The following is a 14,046-nucleotide window of genomic DNA, read 5'->3' on the forward strand; positions in this document are numbered from 1 at the left end:
TATATAGCTAAGCCTAATTTGGAGAATCTTATCAGAATATTAAAAATGAAATAATGTAAATTTCCACTCATTTATAAGTTTGAAACCAATTAAACTATTCATTTAAGATATCAAAATATGTTTCAAATGGGAATGGCAACATCCATAAGGGTCCTGCTGTCACATGGGTTTTATCTGGTTCTTCTCTGACAAACCAACAAAAGGTGGGGTGTAAATGACCTGAAAGGCCCTGATTAGAACTATTGATTTTTCGTACAGAATTTTCAGCCTGATCTCAAACTCATTTGTCACAGAATAATTGGTTATAATGAACAGCACAAGTCAATCTTTCTGACCTTGAACTCACACACCCTCCTCAGAATCAAAATGCTGCCAATAGCAGTATTGGAATATTAATGGTAAGTGAATGCCCTGAATATCCTAGACCCAAAATACACTCAAAGTCTTTACAGAGAATTCCTTTCTGAAGCCTAGTAAATTTTTTCACCAATGAACTCAATGAAGAAAGCTTGTAATTTAAAAATAATGTTCTATAAAATTACCTATCCATAGTCTTTACAGAAGTATAAGACCCAATCTATAAAGAATTCACCTAGTTATAAATCTCACCTATCTGGCATAAATCTCAAGAATTAGAAACATAAGACAAGCACAGAGCTTGAATGAGTACACCATGGAATTCTTGGTGAATGTCAAAGTCTTTGGTACATTTCAAACAAAACTAAAGGTAGGCTGGTGGAGGACCGTTACTCCACAATGTGTAAGAAATCATACAATAGCAAACAATGCAGCTGTCAGCAGCAGAACCCAGATGCAGGATTTCCTAACACAGGAATAATTCGCAGCATTTGTTTCCCAAGCAGTCAAGAAAAGGTTAAAGTGGGTTCAGAGATATAAAAATACCTTAGATTTATCCTTTACTGTACCAACTAAATAAATCTAAGCCATCAAATCACCTTTAGCTAAGCAAAATACATTTCTTTAAAAAGAAAATATAAGCCTGGTTTCATTTACACACAAACACACATACACACACACACACACACAAAAAAAAAAAAAACTAACTAAAACAAATTAAGGCATTCAACCTATACCACTGTAACCTGATAACTTTGCATTTTACTTTCATAAATTATCTGCCTATAGTAAATTTACAAAAGATTCCTGGTAAGACTAAAACAGAATGAATAAGCATGGCTAATTGTTCCTCTCCTTGTGTTATTTAGTAACTGTTATTATGTGAGAAACATGTTCGTGAACCAGACTGAACATATATACAAGTTCTAAGTTGGCTATATACACCAAAGGCCCTAATAAATGTTTAGCAAAGAATTATTTATTTTTTGGGTGTGTGTGTGCGCGCGCTCAAAGACTGAACACAGGGCCTGTGAATGGTGTGCAAATGTTCAACCACTGAAATATATAATCTCTTTATTACTTTTTTTTTTTTTAATTTTGAGAAGGACCTAAGTTGTCCAGACTGGCCTTGAACTATTGATTTTCCTGCCTCATAGTAGCTAAGTGGGGCTGGAGAGATGGCTCAGAGGTTAAGAACACCGGCTGTTCTTCTAAAGGTCCTGAGTTCAATTCCCAGCAACCACATCATAGCTCATAACCATATAAAATGAGATATGGTACCCTCTCCTGCCCTGCAGGCATACAAGCAGGCAGAACACTGTATAAATAATAAATAAATCTTAAAAAAAAAAAAAAGTAGCTAAGTTACAAAGGTGCAATCTAAGACCCAGCTCACAATGAACTCCTTATAAACCACTCCTTTCCAGTCCGTATATCCACATTTTCTTTCATATACTGATCATGAAACCCTAAGTTTATTCAATGACATTCAAAAACATTCTTCATAATTTTCATGTGATGATTAAAACTATCATAATCACTTATCAGAAGGAAAGCTGAATGACAAAAAACCTAATTAAGAGGTTCAAACAGTGTTAACTGGTCTTATAAAGAAAGGATGAGTTCCCTAAATTTTTACTTAAGGAAATGCTCCATGCTATCATTACAATGCACAATATAATAACCAACTGACTCGTCACACTGCTTCACTACACTCATCATGGATTTTATTGGTGCTCAAAAACTCCATGTACCTATCTATGCCCAGCTCTCAGCTGCTCCCCATATTATTTCATCCTCATTTATCATATAGGAAAGTTGAGGTTTGTATGAGGTGAGGACCTTAAAATTAAAGACCAGGTAAAATACTGACCCACATTTACGACTCTACATCTATCTTAAATTACCAAATGTAAGTAAGGCCACAGAGCCACAAGGCTTTGTGACTAAGGTTTTACTGGCACTGAGCATCTGTTCCTGTAAGAACTGCATATAATCCACCTTGTGCCACAGTGGCAGAGGTGAGTGATTATGATGGTCAAGAACATTTATAGAATTTGGAGACCTTTAGAGAAAACATCTGCTAAACCTAGATATATACTACTTCCATATAATACAACAATAACTATACAAATATAAAAAAATTAGTATCATAAACCAGTGAGAATGTTGGCGTACCCATGCACACACCAAGGAATTAAAATATAAGCTGCTCAAGTGCTCTGCCACCTATGTCCCCAACAGTAAGAGTATCTTTTATGAACATGTCTGTTGGGCTAAAAAAAGAATCCACTTAAGGGAAATACACGGGCAGAGTTTCTGGATGAGGAAACTAAGCAAAACGTATTGACACTCAGGCTCCCTATTCCAGAACAAAGAAGTCCCAGGAAGGAGGTCCTACCTCTGGTTCTGCTTTTGCTTCTTCCTTAGCTTGAGGGCCAGGACTAAGTGGCTTGACTTTTGCATCAGTCTTTCCCTGTGAGCTCCTGGAAGCCACCACAGCCCTACAGGGTGGGGATGTGTTCACAATGGGCTTCACCTGAGCGGCAGGTGTAGAGGAGCAGCGATTCCCACTCATTTCCAATACATGTGAAGGTGCTATGGGGAGTTCACGCAGATTGCTGTTTCTGGGAGCAGTAGGTTGCATCTGCTGCATGGGTCGTTTGCTTATATTCTGAGATGCTGCGCTCTGTCACACACACACAAAAAAAACACAAGTTTATTAGAGAGTAAAAACACAAGCCATCAATAACTGTCTTCTCTTCTGAGAGGTAGATCCCTACTCTTTGGCAACCTTCTTGTGCATAAGTGTAGCTGTGTGCCCTGATGCTTAAGAATCAGTTGATATGACATGATTAAAACTATAAATACAGCTTCCATTTATAAAAGTCAAACCCAGTGATTTTTCAATATATGAATTAACATTTTTAACAGAATTCTGAGCAACAACAAAACAACAACAGAATACTCTCATTCTGGCTTCTTCAAGGACCCAACTGAATCAATGGCACATTGTTTCTACTTCTCCTGAGTTTAAAATGGAACTAATACTATGTTTCAATCTTGTGAAACTTCCTACAGAAAACAGTGTCACAAAGTTCTATCACAAGAAGTCTTGGTTACTTGGACATTCTTGGAAAAAAACTCAATGTCAAGGGTCAGAGGTGGCTGAGACAGGAAAGGACTGAGCTTCTACTGTTACCTTAACAAGGAAACCCAGTCACACATGCCTCTCCTCTATCTAGAAACCCCCTTAATGCTTTCACCTGAGTCACATTAATATATAAAGAGGCAGCTGGGCGTGGTGGCGCGCACCTGTGATACCTGCACTCAGGGAGGCAAAGGCAAGAGGATCTCTTCATGTTTGAGGCCAGCCTTGTCTATAAAGCAAGTCCAGGACAGCCAGGTCTACACAGTGAAACCCTGTCTTGAAAAGAAACAAAGAAGAAGGAAGAAGAAGAAGAAGAGGAAGGAGAAAAAGAAGAAGAGGAGAAGGAGGAGGAGATATAAAAAGGCAAGGTAAGGAAAAAAGTTCAATGCAGCTCAGTGACCTGCTCAAACTATGAGAATAAAAGTACAGGACTGAGGCTGGAGAGATGGCTCAGTGGTTAAGACCACTGGCTGTTCTTCCAGAGGACCCTGGTTCAATTATCACCACCCATATGGTAGTTCATAACTGTCTCTACCTCTTATTCTAGGGGATCTGACACCCTCACAAAGCCATACATGTAATCAAAACACGAATGTACATAATAGAAATAAATTCTTAAAAAGTACAGAACTAAGAAGACTTATAAACAGGAATTCTGTTAGCAACATTATGTTTTGTCCTGGAAGAGAAATTAACATTAGTTACTGGTGGAGTCAAGGCAATGGCAGCTACATTTTACTATCACAACAACCTCCTAATTCCCAGTTCCTTTCACTGCATCACAAGACCACATTTGCTGGCCATCTGTAAAATGTAGCACCACAAACAAATGCAAGTTAATTTCCAACAGATAATTCCCACAGAGGCAGATAATCTATATCAAAAGCTAAGGCCCTCACACTGGAGAAATGACGAAACAGTATTGTCTACTCACTACAGAAAACTCAAATGCATGAAAGTAAATACTAATATAGCCTTTAAGACTCACAGAAAGATAAGTTATTATCTATAGTTTAAATTTTTTTGCAAAGTGCTCTAAAATAACAACTATAGTTTACTTTGGAAACTATATGGTATATTTATTAATTAAAAAATGACAAATAGCTGGGTACAGTGGCACACCTGTGATCCTAGCATTCGGGGAGGCAGAGGCAGGTGTATCTCTGTGAGTTTAAGCCAGCCTGGTCTACAAAGTGAGTCTAGGACAGTCCAACGCAACACAGGCAAACCCTGTCTCAAAAAATGAAAATAAAAATACAACAACAACAAAACTGAAAAGTGACCTAACTCATCAGTTGTGTCCCATAAGTAATGTAAGTTAAGCCACATCTAGTACTCACATGTCGTAGCCCTTGACGTGGGGTGCACTGCATCCGACTGCTGTTGGGCTGAGGCTGGGCAGTCTGTACATGCGGCCTGAACTGAGGTTGAGACATGGGCATCAGAGGAGGAGGAGGAGCAGAAAGGTGGTGATGATGCTGGTGCTGTTGTGGCTGATGCTGAGGGGGAGGCTGATGCTGTGGGGGAGGCTGGTGAGGAGGCTGGAGGGGAGGTTGCAGGGGTGGCTGGTGCTGGTGATGCTGGGGCTGCTGCTGTGGCTGCTGAGGCTGCGGCTGCGGTTGATGAGGTGGTGGCAGCGGAGGATGCAAGGGTCCCTTCCATTTCAAAAGAAAGAGAAACAACAGGTTACAAACAGATGTGCAAGGGAGATTTCAACCCAATGGTTTCCTTAAAAACCTCAGCATGAGAAAAAACTCATGTGGAGAACTAAGAGCATCATAAATGCAACAACTGGCTGGTGACATTACCTTTGTATGCCTAAAACATACGCAAAATAATAAAAGGCAGCCTCCAACAGCATGCTTAGCTGGTGCAGTCAAGTCCACTAGACTAGAAAGACCTGAGGAAAAGAGCACAGACCAAGGACACACTGCTTTCCAACTAAGAAAGACATCTACATGTTCATGGCAACTGCTGCTTGGTAATGGAATTATTTAATTTTTTTAAATATTCACATATATCCTAATATTTCAACAACAGAGAAATTATTTCCATTTTTATAAAAAAAAATCAAAATATTTAGGCCTTTTCTGAACACTACAGTTAGCTCTTCTTTTTAGCTTAAACAGAGTCTTTAAAAACTTTTCATTTCATTTACTTACAGCTCAACTAGCTGCTGTATATGAGTACATGTGTACCAACATGAGCACGTGCCGTGCCACAGTATGCACGAGGAGGCCAGAGCACAACTTGCTTGAGTCAGCTCTTTCCTTCTACCATGTGAGTCCCAAGGGTCAAGCTCAGGTGGTCAGGATTGGTAGCTGGTGCTTTTACCTGATAATCTATCTTGGCCAGCCTAGATGTGTTTTTTTAATAATTTATTAATGTATGGATGTTTTAGGTGAATGTATGTCTATGTACCATGGGCATGTCTGGCGCCCACCAAGGCCAGAGAAAGACCTTGGATCTCTGGAACCGTTACAGATGGGTGTGAGCCACCACATATGTGCTGGGAGCTGAACCCCACCCTCTGGAAAGACAGCAAATGCTCTTAATGACTGAGCCATCTCTTTAGTAGCCTAAATACACATTCTTCTATTTCCTATGTATCCAAATAGTTGATGTAAGTTTACTATTGCCAACTCTATCTCTTCCCCTTTTTGGGTACACAATAGCTCCCAAGTGCTGGAATTAAGCAATACCACAATACCTTGCTAGTAAGAGTGAAATACAAAGAAAATACACCAGGTAGGAAAAAATGTCACAAAAACTTGTACTGGCCAGTAAACATCTACCAGCAGAGGGCGCACAAGCCTGTCACATATAGTGTGAGAAACTGAACACTGTTCCTCCCCACCAAAGCCTTTTTTCCTCCCTAGTAGGAACATGATGCTGGGAAAAATACTACACAAGGTAAGTAAACACACCATCAGGACATCAGGACATACTTTAATATTAGTAGTCTTACTTCCCCTTTAATATTCCCAGGGTGACAAAGTTTAGCTCCCTGAAATGAGAACCACTTTTTACATATTCCCTAGTATTAAGGAAATAATATTGTCAAGAAAGGTGGCTGTAACAAACAGTACACTTAACACTACTATTCATATCCTTTACATGACCATAAGTTAGCAGAAATGGTTAGAACCTGAAACTTCCCCTTCAGGAAATACAAGGCTCATCACCTATAAACAAGGTCTCCTTCAAGGCTGGTTCATGAGCATACCTGAAGGTTAGGCTGTGCATGTGTAGGCAGGAACGGCTGTCCTGGGCTGGGTAGAAACGGCTGTCTAGGAGGAATGAAAGGCCTGGCAGTTGCTGACCCTGGCTGGCTAAAGTGCAGAATCCCTACTGGGCCTGGGGGCTGCAGGGCTGGTCTTACAGGCCTCTCTCTAGGGAACACTGGCTGCTGTCCTTGCTGATTAAACGCTGGTCCAGGCTGAGTGAACGGTAAAGGACTCTGAGTGGGGACAGGATGGCTGCTGTTCAGGAGCGTGGGAGGAGGTGGTGGTGGAGGAGGGCTTCGCTGTTCCAAAAAAAGATGACTGGGGAACCTTGGTTCACCTGAAACTGAATAATAATACATCATTACCTTTAAGTTAGAAAGACCACACACTTCTTAGATGAGCATTTTCAGAAACCATCTCACTATTACCAAATGTTGGCAGTGGATTTTATAAAGAATCCCCAGATCTTGGCTATCTCGGCATGGTTTTGTGGGTTGTTTTCTATAAACCTTTCCTTCTTTGTACAAAACTGTCATATTTCTGATCCAATTACTGTTTAATTTTAGCCACTGAAATGACCAGTAGAATCATTATAACACATTTTCCAGTGAAAGGTAAATTCTGTTTTAGCAGTAGCTGCACAGATCCACATTCAATGCCGCTTCTATCACCTCATCTTATGCCCATCACATCCCTACATGTACCTCCCAAGAAGAAAGGGTCTCGTTCCTGAGGTGGGGGCGGGGCTCTCCACTGGTCTTGGAGAGGGAGTCGAGGTGGCTGATTAAAATTGCTGGGAACAGGTCCAGGGGTGTGCTGTGGAAATTCTGGAGGGCCCTAAAGAACAATGAAAAACACCATGTCGTTTTCAGAATATACACATAATACCAAGCTTAACAATATCATCACTCATTTTCTATGGTCAACCTACTTCTTTCTGTTGCCTCTCTACATATGCTCACGTATGAGATAAATATCTATGTGCAACTATAAATGACATTACATAAAAAATTATTTTGTCATAATAAAAATATTTCAAAATGCAGCATCAAAAAATTAATTCAGAATTTTAACATTACTAGAGAGCCATATCACTGCCCCAAAGGTTATGCAAATCTACACAACTACTGACCTTCAGTCCCATAAATGGAAAAGACTAAATACATATTTTGGACATTCACAGCATTTGTTTTGTCAAAGATGCTATTCTTTGTTATCTACTTAACACAAACCTAAGCTACAGCTATGAAGCAAATTTACTTCAAAGAAGAAAAAAATTTAAATTTGTATCTTAACAAAAATTAAAAACATCTGAGATAACAGAAAAACATGAATTTTTAAGAAATCAAATTACTAAAGGAAAAATAACATACAGCTGATTCTCCTGGACAGTAAAAAGATTTGGGCTCGCTCATGTCTCGATGGTAGAGTATACCTCAGTGGTAGAAGTCCTGGGCTCAATACCCAGCACAAGAAAACCAAACTAACCAACGAACTCAAGAATTTCTCAGGAACTTCATTTCCCTAGCAGAACTGAGAGAAGTAAAGGCAAACAGCTTCATTCCAGTGTTCTTTAGTATACTCATGGAGACAGTTAAACTACTGCGCTAGTACCTATGGAACTGCTACTCAAAGAAAAAGAAAGCCACAAAGTGCCCTTAACAAAATAATAAATTCAAATTCTTTTCATTTAGTATCACCTCATCCACAGGAAATGACCCAGTATTTCTCAACTCTTAGGCAGTTAAGACTGCTTGCTGATTTTGCAGAGGACACAAGCTTGGTTTCCAGCACCACTGCAGGCAGCTCCAGCTGCAGTTGATCCAATATCCTCTTCTGACCTCTGCCAGCACATACGCCCATGTATATTCCAACATGGAGATATGCAATTAAAAGTAAAATTTAGAAAAACAAAATCTTCTTCCTCAGAAGTTCAAAACTCTAATGTCTTGTTTATTGTTTTATCACTAATAATTTTGGCTATTCTCCCTAAATGTGACTCCATTTTATAGCAACAGGCGTACTTTTTTTTGTTGCCTTTAAAAATCTGTTCTAGGACCAGCAAGGCTATCAGTGGGTGAGTTTGATCCCAGAACCTACATGGTGGAAGAAAAGAAAAGAAAAAAAAAAAAAAACAAAAACAAAAAACAAAAAAAACCCTGCAAATTTTCTTCTGACCTCCACACATACATACAACAAACAAATGGAAAGTGTACTTTAGATTTAATAATTTAGTCTCAATAGCACTTGCTGCATAAGCATCAAGACCTAAACTCTTTACTCTGCATCCATAGAAACACAGGATGGCAGCATAGACCTAGAAACCCAGCTCTGGCGAAAAGAAGCAGAATTCCTTGGGCTCACTGGCCAGCCAGATTGGCTAAAATGGCTCCAGATGAGGCGACAAACTCTCAGAAAATAAGATGGAAAAGTAACTGAGGAAGACATCTAGCATCAGCCTCTGGCCTCTACATGTGCTCCCACACAACACACACACTCATACAAATATATCCACAGACAGTGAGTGTGTGTGCAGGAGAGAGAGCAGAGGGAAGAGGAAGAGGAGGAGGAGGGAGGAGAGGAAGAGGGAGAAAAAAGGGGAAGAGGGGAGAAGAGGGGAGAGGGGAGGGGAAAGAAGGGAGAGAGCAAGGGAGCAGCTGGGGGAAAGACAGAGAGAATGAAAGAGAGAACAAGCAAGCACCTGAGGGCACAATAATACTGTAAAAGGGACACTGCCAGTTACCACAAACCTATAAGCCTAATTGTTGCTAAAAATGGCAATAAAATGAGGTTAAAATGCAAACATTACATCTTTCTAAAAACAAAGCACTAGGATTTATTGAATGATACAAAACAGAAATACCCCCAAATCACATTCTTTTAGCTACTTCAAGTGAGACTGAGGCAGCCCTCACCACACCAAAATCACACTGCTTCTTGCTACCAAAAAAGATGTCTAGTCATATCCTCTTCCCCTCAAAGCACAGACAATAAGGAGAAACCTGAGAATATGTAACATAAACTTGCCCATCTTCAAAACAATCACACAAACAGTGGTACTCGCTAGAGACATCACTCTAATGTTTAGAGAGGTTTAACATCTTCACTTTGATAACATTCAAAAAAGCTTTTTCTAACAATACAACAGCTTCAGTTTCACACGTCAGCATATTCTGGCATACAACAACTTGAGACTCCTTAGTCTAAAAAAAATCAGTGACTTTCCAAATCACTCAAACTCAGAGTTTCATATTGCAGATTTCAAATTTTGGTATGGGAACTCAGTGCGTTAAAATCCAGGGTATGAATTCCCAAAACTAGAAACTCTGAAACCTGAAATACTCTGGTCCTAACCATTTCAAGTAAATATAAATATATCCACCTATAAATATATCCAAACATGTTTTTTTTTCTTAATTTTTTTAATTCTTTATTAATTACACTTTATTTGCTTTGTATCCCCTCTGTGGTTCCCTCCCTCCCCCCATCCTAATCCCTCCCTTCCTCCACCCTCTGCATGCATGCCCCTCCCCAAGTCCACTGATAGGGGAGGTCTTCTTTTCCTTCCTTCTGATCCTAGTCAATTAGGTCTCATCAGGAGTGGCTGCATTATCTTCTTCTGTGGCCTGGTAATGCTGCTTCCCCCTCAGGGGGAGGTAATTAAAAAACAGGCCAAGCAGTTCATGTCAGAGACAGTCCCTGTTCCTCTTACAATGGAACCCACCTGGATATTGAACTGCCATGGGCTACATCTGTGCAGGGGTCTTAGGTTATCTCCATGCATGGTCCTTGGTTGGAGTATCAGTCTCAGGAAAGACCCCTTGTGCTCAGATTTTTTTGGTTCTGTTGCTCTCCTTGTGGAGTTCCTGACTTCTCCAGATCTTACTGTTTCCCACTTCTTTCCTAAGATTCCCTGCAACTCTGCCCAAAGGTTGCCCATAACTCTCAGCATCTGCATTGATAGTCTGCAGGGCAGAGCCTCAGCCTCATTTGTAATAGCCAGAAGCTGGAAACAACCCAGATCCATTCCTCCACTGAGAGAATATACAACAGAAATTGTTGTATATCTACACAATGGAATATTACTCAGCAATAAAAAAAACAAGGAAATCATGAAATTTGCAGGTAAACGGTGAGATCTGGAAAAGATCATCCTGAGTGAGCTATCCCAGAAGCAGAAAGACACACATGGTATATACTCACTCATATAGACATATAATATAGGATAAACCTACTAAAATCTGTACACCTAAAGAAACTAATCAAGAGGGAGGACTCTTGCTAAAATGCTCAATCCCTATCCAGAAAGGCAAAGAGGATGGACATCAGAAGAAGGAGAAAAGAGGGCATAGTCAGGAGCCTGACACAGAGGACCTCTGAAAGGCTCTGCCCTGCAGACTATCAATCCAAACATGCTTTTAAGTGATCTTCAAAATTTCCTGGATGAAAAATGAGCAATCACATGTATGTAACACCTGATGGTGTAGGAGAAAGGAAGAGGAAGTAGAAGGAAGGGATGGAATGGATGGATGGATGGATGGATGGACGGATGGATGAATGAATGAATGAATGAATGGGAACCAGTTTACACACCTCTGGTATGTGAAGAGGTCTAAGTGGCTTCTAATCCAAGTGTCTTAGTTAGGGTATCTATTGCTGTTATAAAACATCATCATCATCATCAACAACAACAAACACTTGGGGAAGTAATGGGTTTATTTCATCTCAGCCTGCCTTCTTATACCACCCAGGGCCATCAGCCCAGAGTAGCACCATCCAACAGTGTGCTAGATCCTCCCACATGAATCAAGAAAATGGCCTGGAGGCTTAACCACAGGCAACATCTTGGTTAGGGCTCACTCTTCCAAAAGGACTCTAGCTTGTGCCAAGTTGACATAAAACTAACCAGCATACCAAGCAAATCAGCAATCCGGACCCTTTCAAATTAGACAACTGTTCTCAAAAGCTGCAGAGGATTGTCACTTAGGGGCAGTCTGAAATGGAACATACTGAGGCCATCAGAAATCAGAAACAGTGGGCCTATCTCATATAAGAGTTTAAAAGATATAACTCAGTATCTGCAGATAAGGTGTAGCCTTGACTCTAGAGTCAGGCACTTGGCATCCTTACAAAAGGTTACTTGAATTCAAAAAGTGTTGTTTGTCTTTGGCTATATGATTAACCTTGATGTCAGGGAAGCTGGAAGAATGGGTCTGAATGAAGGATCACATACAATGATTCTCACAGAATCTTAATAACTACCATGTGAATCCAACAAGAACCAACAGAGTTCATAATCATCTACAGAAGAACAAAGGTGCCAAACACTGTGCCATCATAACTGCACATACAAGGCCCATTACCTCATCAAACACAGCCAGAGAACAAAATTTTACGGCATAAAATTACTGCCTAAAGTAAAGAAAAATCATACCTCTATTTTGGTAATTTTAAACCATACGTTAGTCATTCAACCACTTCTGAAAATTTCACTTAAAAAACTCAATGGGAGCTCCCACAGGTCATTTTTGTCAGGACAAATTGAAAAGGCAGAAAGTAGTTTAAACCAGCCAGCAGAGACCTGACAAAGATTACAGAGCTGAAGATTTCAAGCAGCAATCAACTTTCCCCTTAGATATAGGATGTCAGTGCCTGGATACTACATGGCACTATAAACTCTGAAAACTATACCACACTGAATATAAACTTCTATAATGCATCTTCTTCTCTAAGAACTTAATTCATGTGTTGTTTTAGACAAAAATACAAAATCTTCCCTCCCACGCCCAGAACAGCTTCTCTGGTGGAAACAGCATTTTCTGCCATCTCTCCTCATTCCAGAGAGGCCCTGACTGACTCTGCTCCTTGAGGTTTGCTTCACAGGCCCACCATGGTGTAGAACACAGATAACCCACATTCCCATTTCCCAGCTTGCTGAGGGACTGTGCAATGAAACAGTTTTGTTATAGCAGATTAGAATCACCAAATGTGTATTTAATCTTAACTGGTCCATCATCGCTGGGTTGTTTGTTTTATTTTGTTTTCCCTAACCCTAGTCAGCTTCTTCTCCCACTGCTCTGGTCACTTTACATTTGATCATCTTCTGGTTCTGATCTGTAACACAGATGCGCCTATGCCTGCAACAGCCTGAGCAGCTTCACTGTATCCAAGTATCATCTACAGCAATTAGTATTGTATGTGCTAATTTTTAGCAATAGCCTATTTAAGATAATCTACATTTTCATTCTATTACTGCATTTAGTCAGATTTTTCATAAAACAAACAGTATACTGAATTTCAGCAAGCACTCAGGCATGCTACTGATGTGATATTTATCAGTGAGCGTGCTTCAAGCTCCTAAATCTTTATGTTAACAAGCTGACAAAAAGTAGATCTATGAGGATTTGAATAGGAGAGAATTTACCACTTAACAACAACAGTTATACAATAGTTGTACTGATAGCTGGAAATCAACAACACTCACAGTGAAAACTTTTATCAACTTACAAGTTTCACCAGTTTCAACAAAGAGTGCAACAAGCCTAATCTATTTGCAATTCATCATCACATGTTGCCACTGCTGCTCTCCCCACCTATTTCCTTTCAAAAACCAGAGTAACTTTTTGCAGGGTGTACCTATCTCCTTCCAGAACCAGCGTAGCTTCCTGCAGGCTGCACCTGACTTTCTAGACATACCTCCTACATTATCAAAAAACTCAAGACAAGACCCTCTACAGCTGGCCTTTCTGTTCAGATCTCAGGAAGACCAAAAAGCTCCAGTTTCCCTTCACTCTAACTTCCTCACGAAGACTTCATAACTGAATGTAATTTAGCCCAGCATTCCTGTCTGGTTTTGTTACTGGGCTCACAGAACTAGAAAGTGTATTGGTTCTATGTAAAATCTGCAATCGCATATCAATTGGGATCGATGGTGGCCCCTCTTTATCAGACTGTTAATTGTGTGTCCTCCAAGGAGAGGTTTTCTCATAGATAAGGCCAATGTACTGAGACAGCAGAGTAGCTTCCACACTCCCAGAAGTGAAGTTCTACTGTCATGGAGAAACCAAGGAGAGCATCACTTTGTTTTTAACCCATCATCCTTGTCCTAACTAGTGGTTAGAGTCAGGAGGACTTAAAAGAGACCAATGCACAGTTTCCAGTAAGAACTTCAAGCACTGGGCAGTGATGGTGTAAGCCTTTAATCCTAGCTCTCAGGAGGCAGAGGCAGATGGATCTCTGTGAGTTAGAGACCAGCCTGATCTTTAGTGTGAGTTTCAGGACAGCCAGGCATACACAGAGAAACCCTGTCTT

General features: G+C 40.2%; 1 protein-coding gene across 5 annotated transcripts in view; it reads right to left on the minus strand.

The window, feature by feature from the left end:
• Rbm33 (RNA binding motif protein 33) overlaps window positions 1-14,046 on the minus strand; it is a 102,387-nt gene that overhangs the window by 27,113 nt on the left and 61,228 nt on the right. For all 5 annotated transcript variants that reach the window (XM_021656067.2, XM_021656065.2, XM_021656066.2 and 2 more), the window contains 4 exons: window positions 7,440-7,572; window positions 6,735-7,078; window positions 4,849-5,163; window positions 2,759-3,046 (listed from right to left, as the gene is read on the minus strand). In XM_021656067.2, the coding sequence (XP_021511742.1) occupies window positions 2,759-3,046; window positions 4,849-5,163; window positions 6,735-7,078; window positions 7,440-7,572 (1,080 nt within the window). The remainder of the gene's footprint in view (window positions 1-2,758; window positions 3,047-4,848; window positions 5,164-6,734; window positions 7,079-7,439; window positions 7,573-14,046) is intronic.

Source organism: Meriones unguiculatus, chromosome 21 (genome assembly GCF_030254825.1).
Source record: "Meriones unguiculatus strain TT.TT164.6M chromosome 21, Bangor_MerUng_6.1, whole genome shotgun sequence".
Taxonomy (NCBI): domain Eukaryota; kingdom Metazoa; phylum Chordata; class Mammalia; order Rodentia; family Muridae; genus Meriones; species Meriones unguiculatus.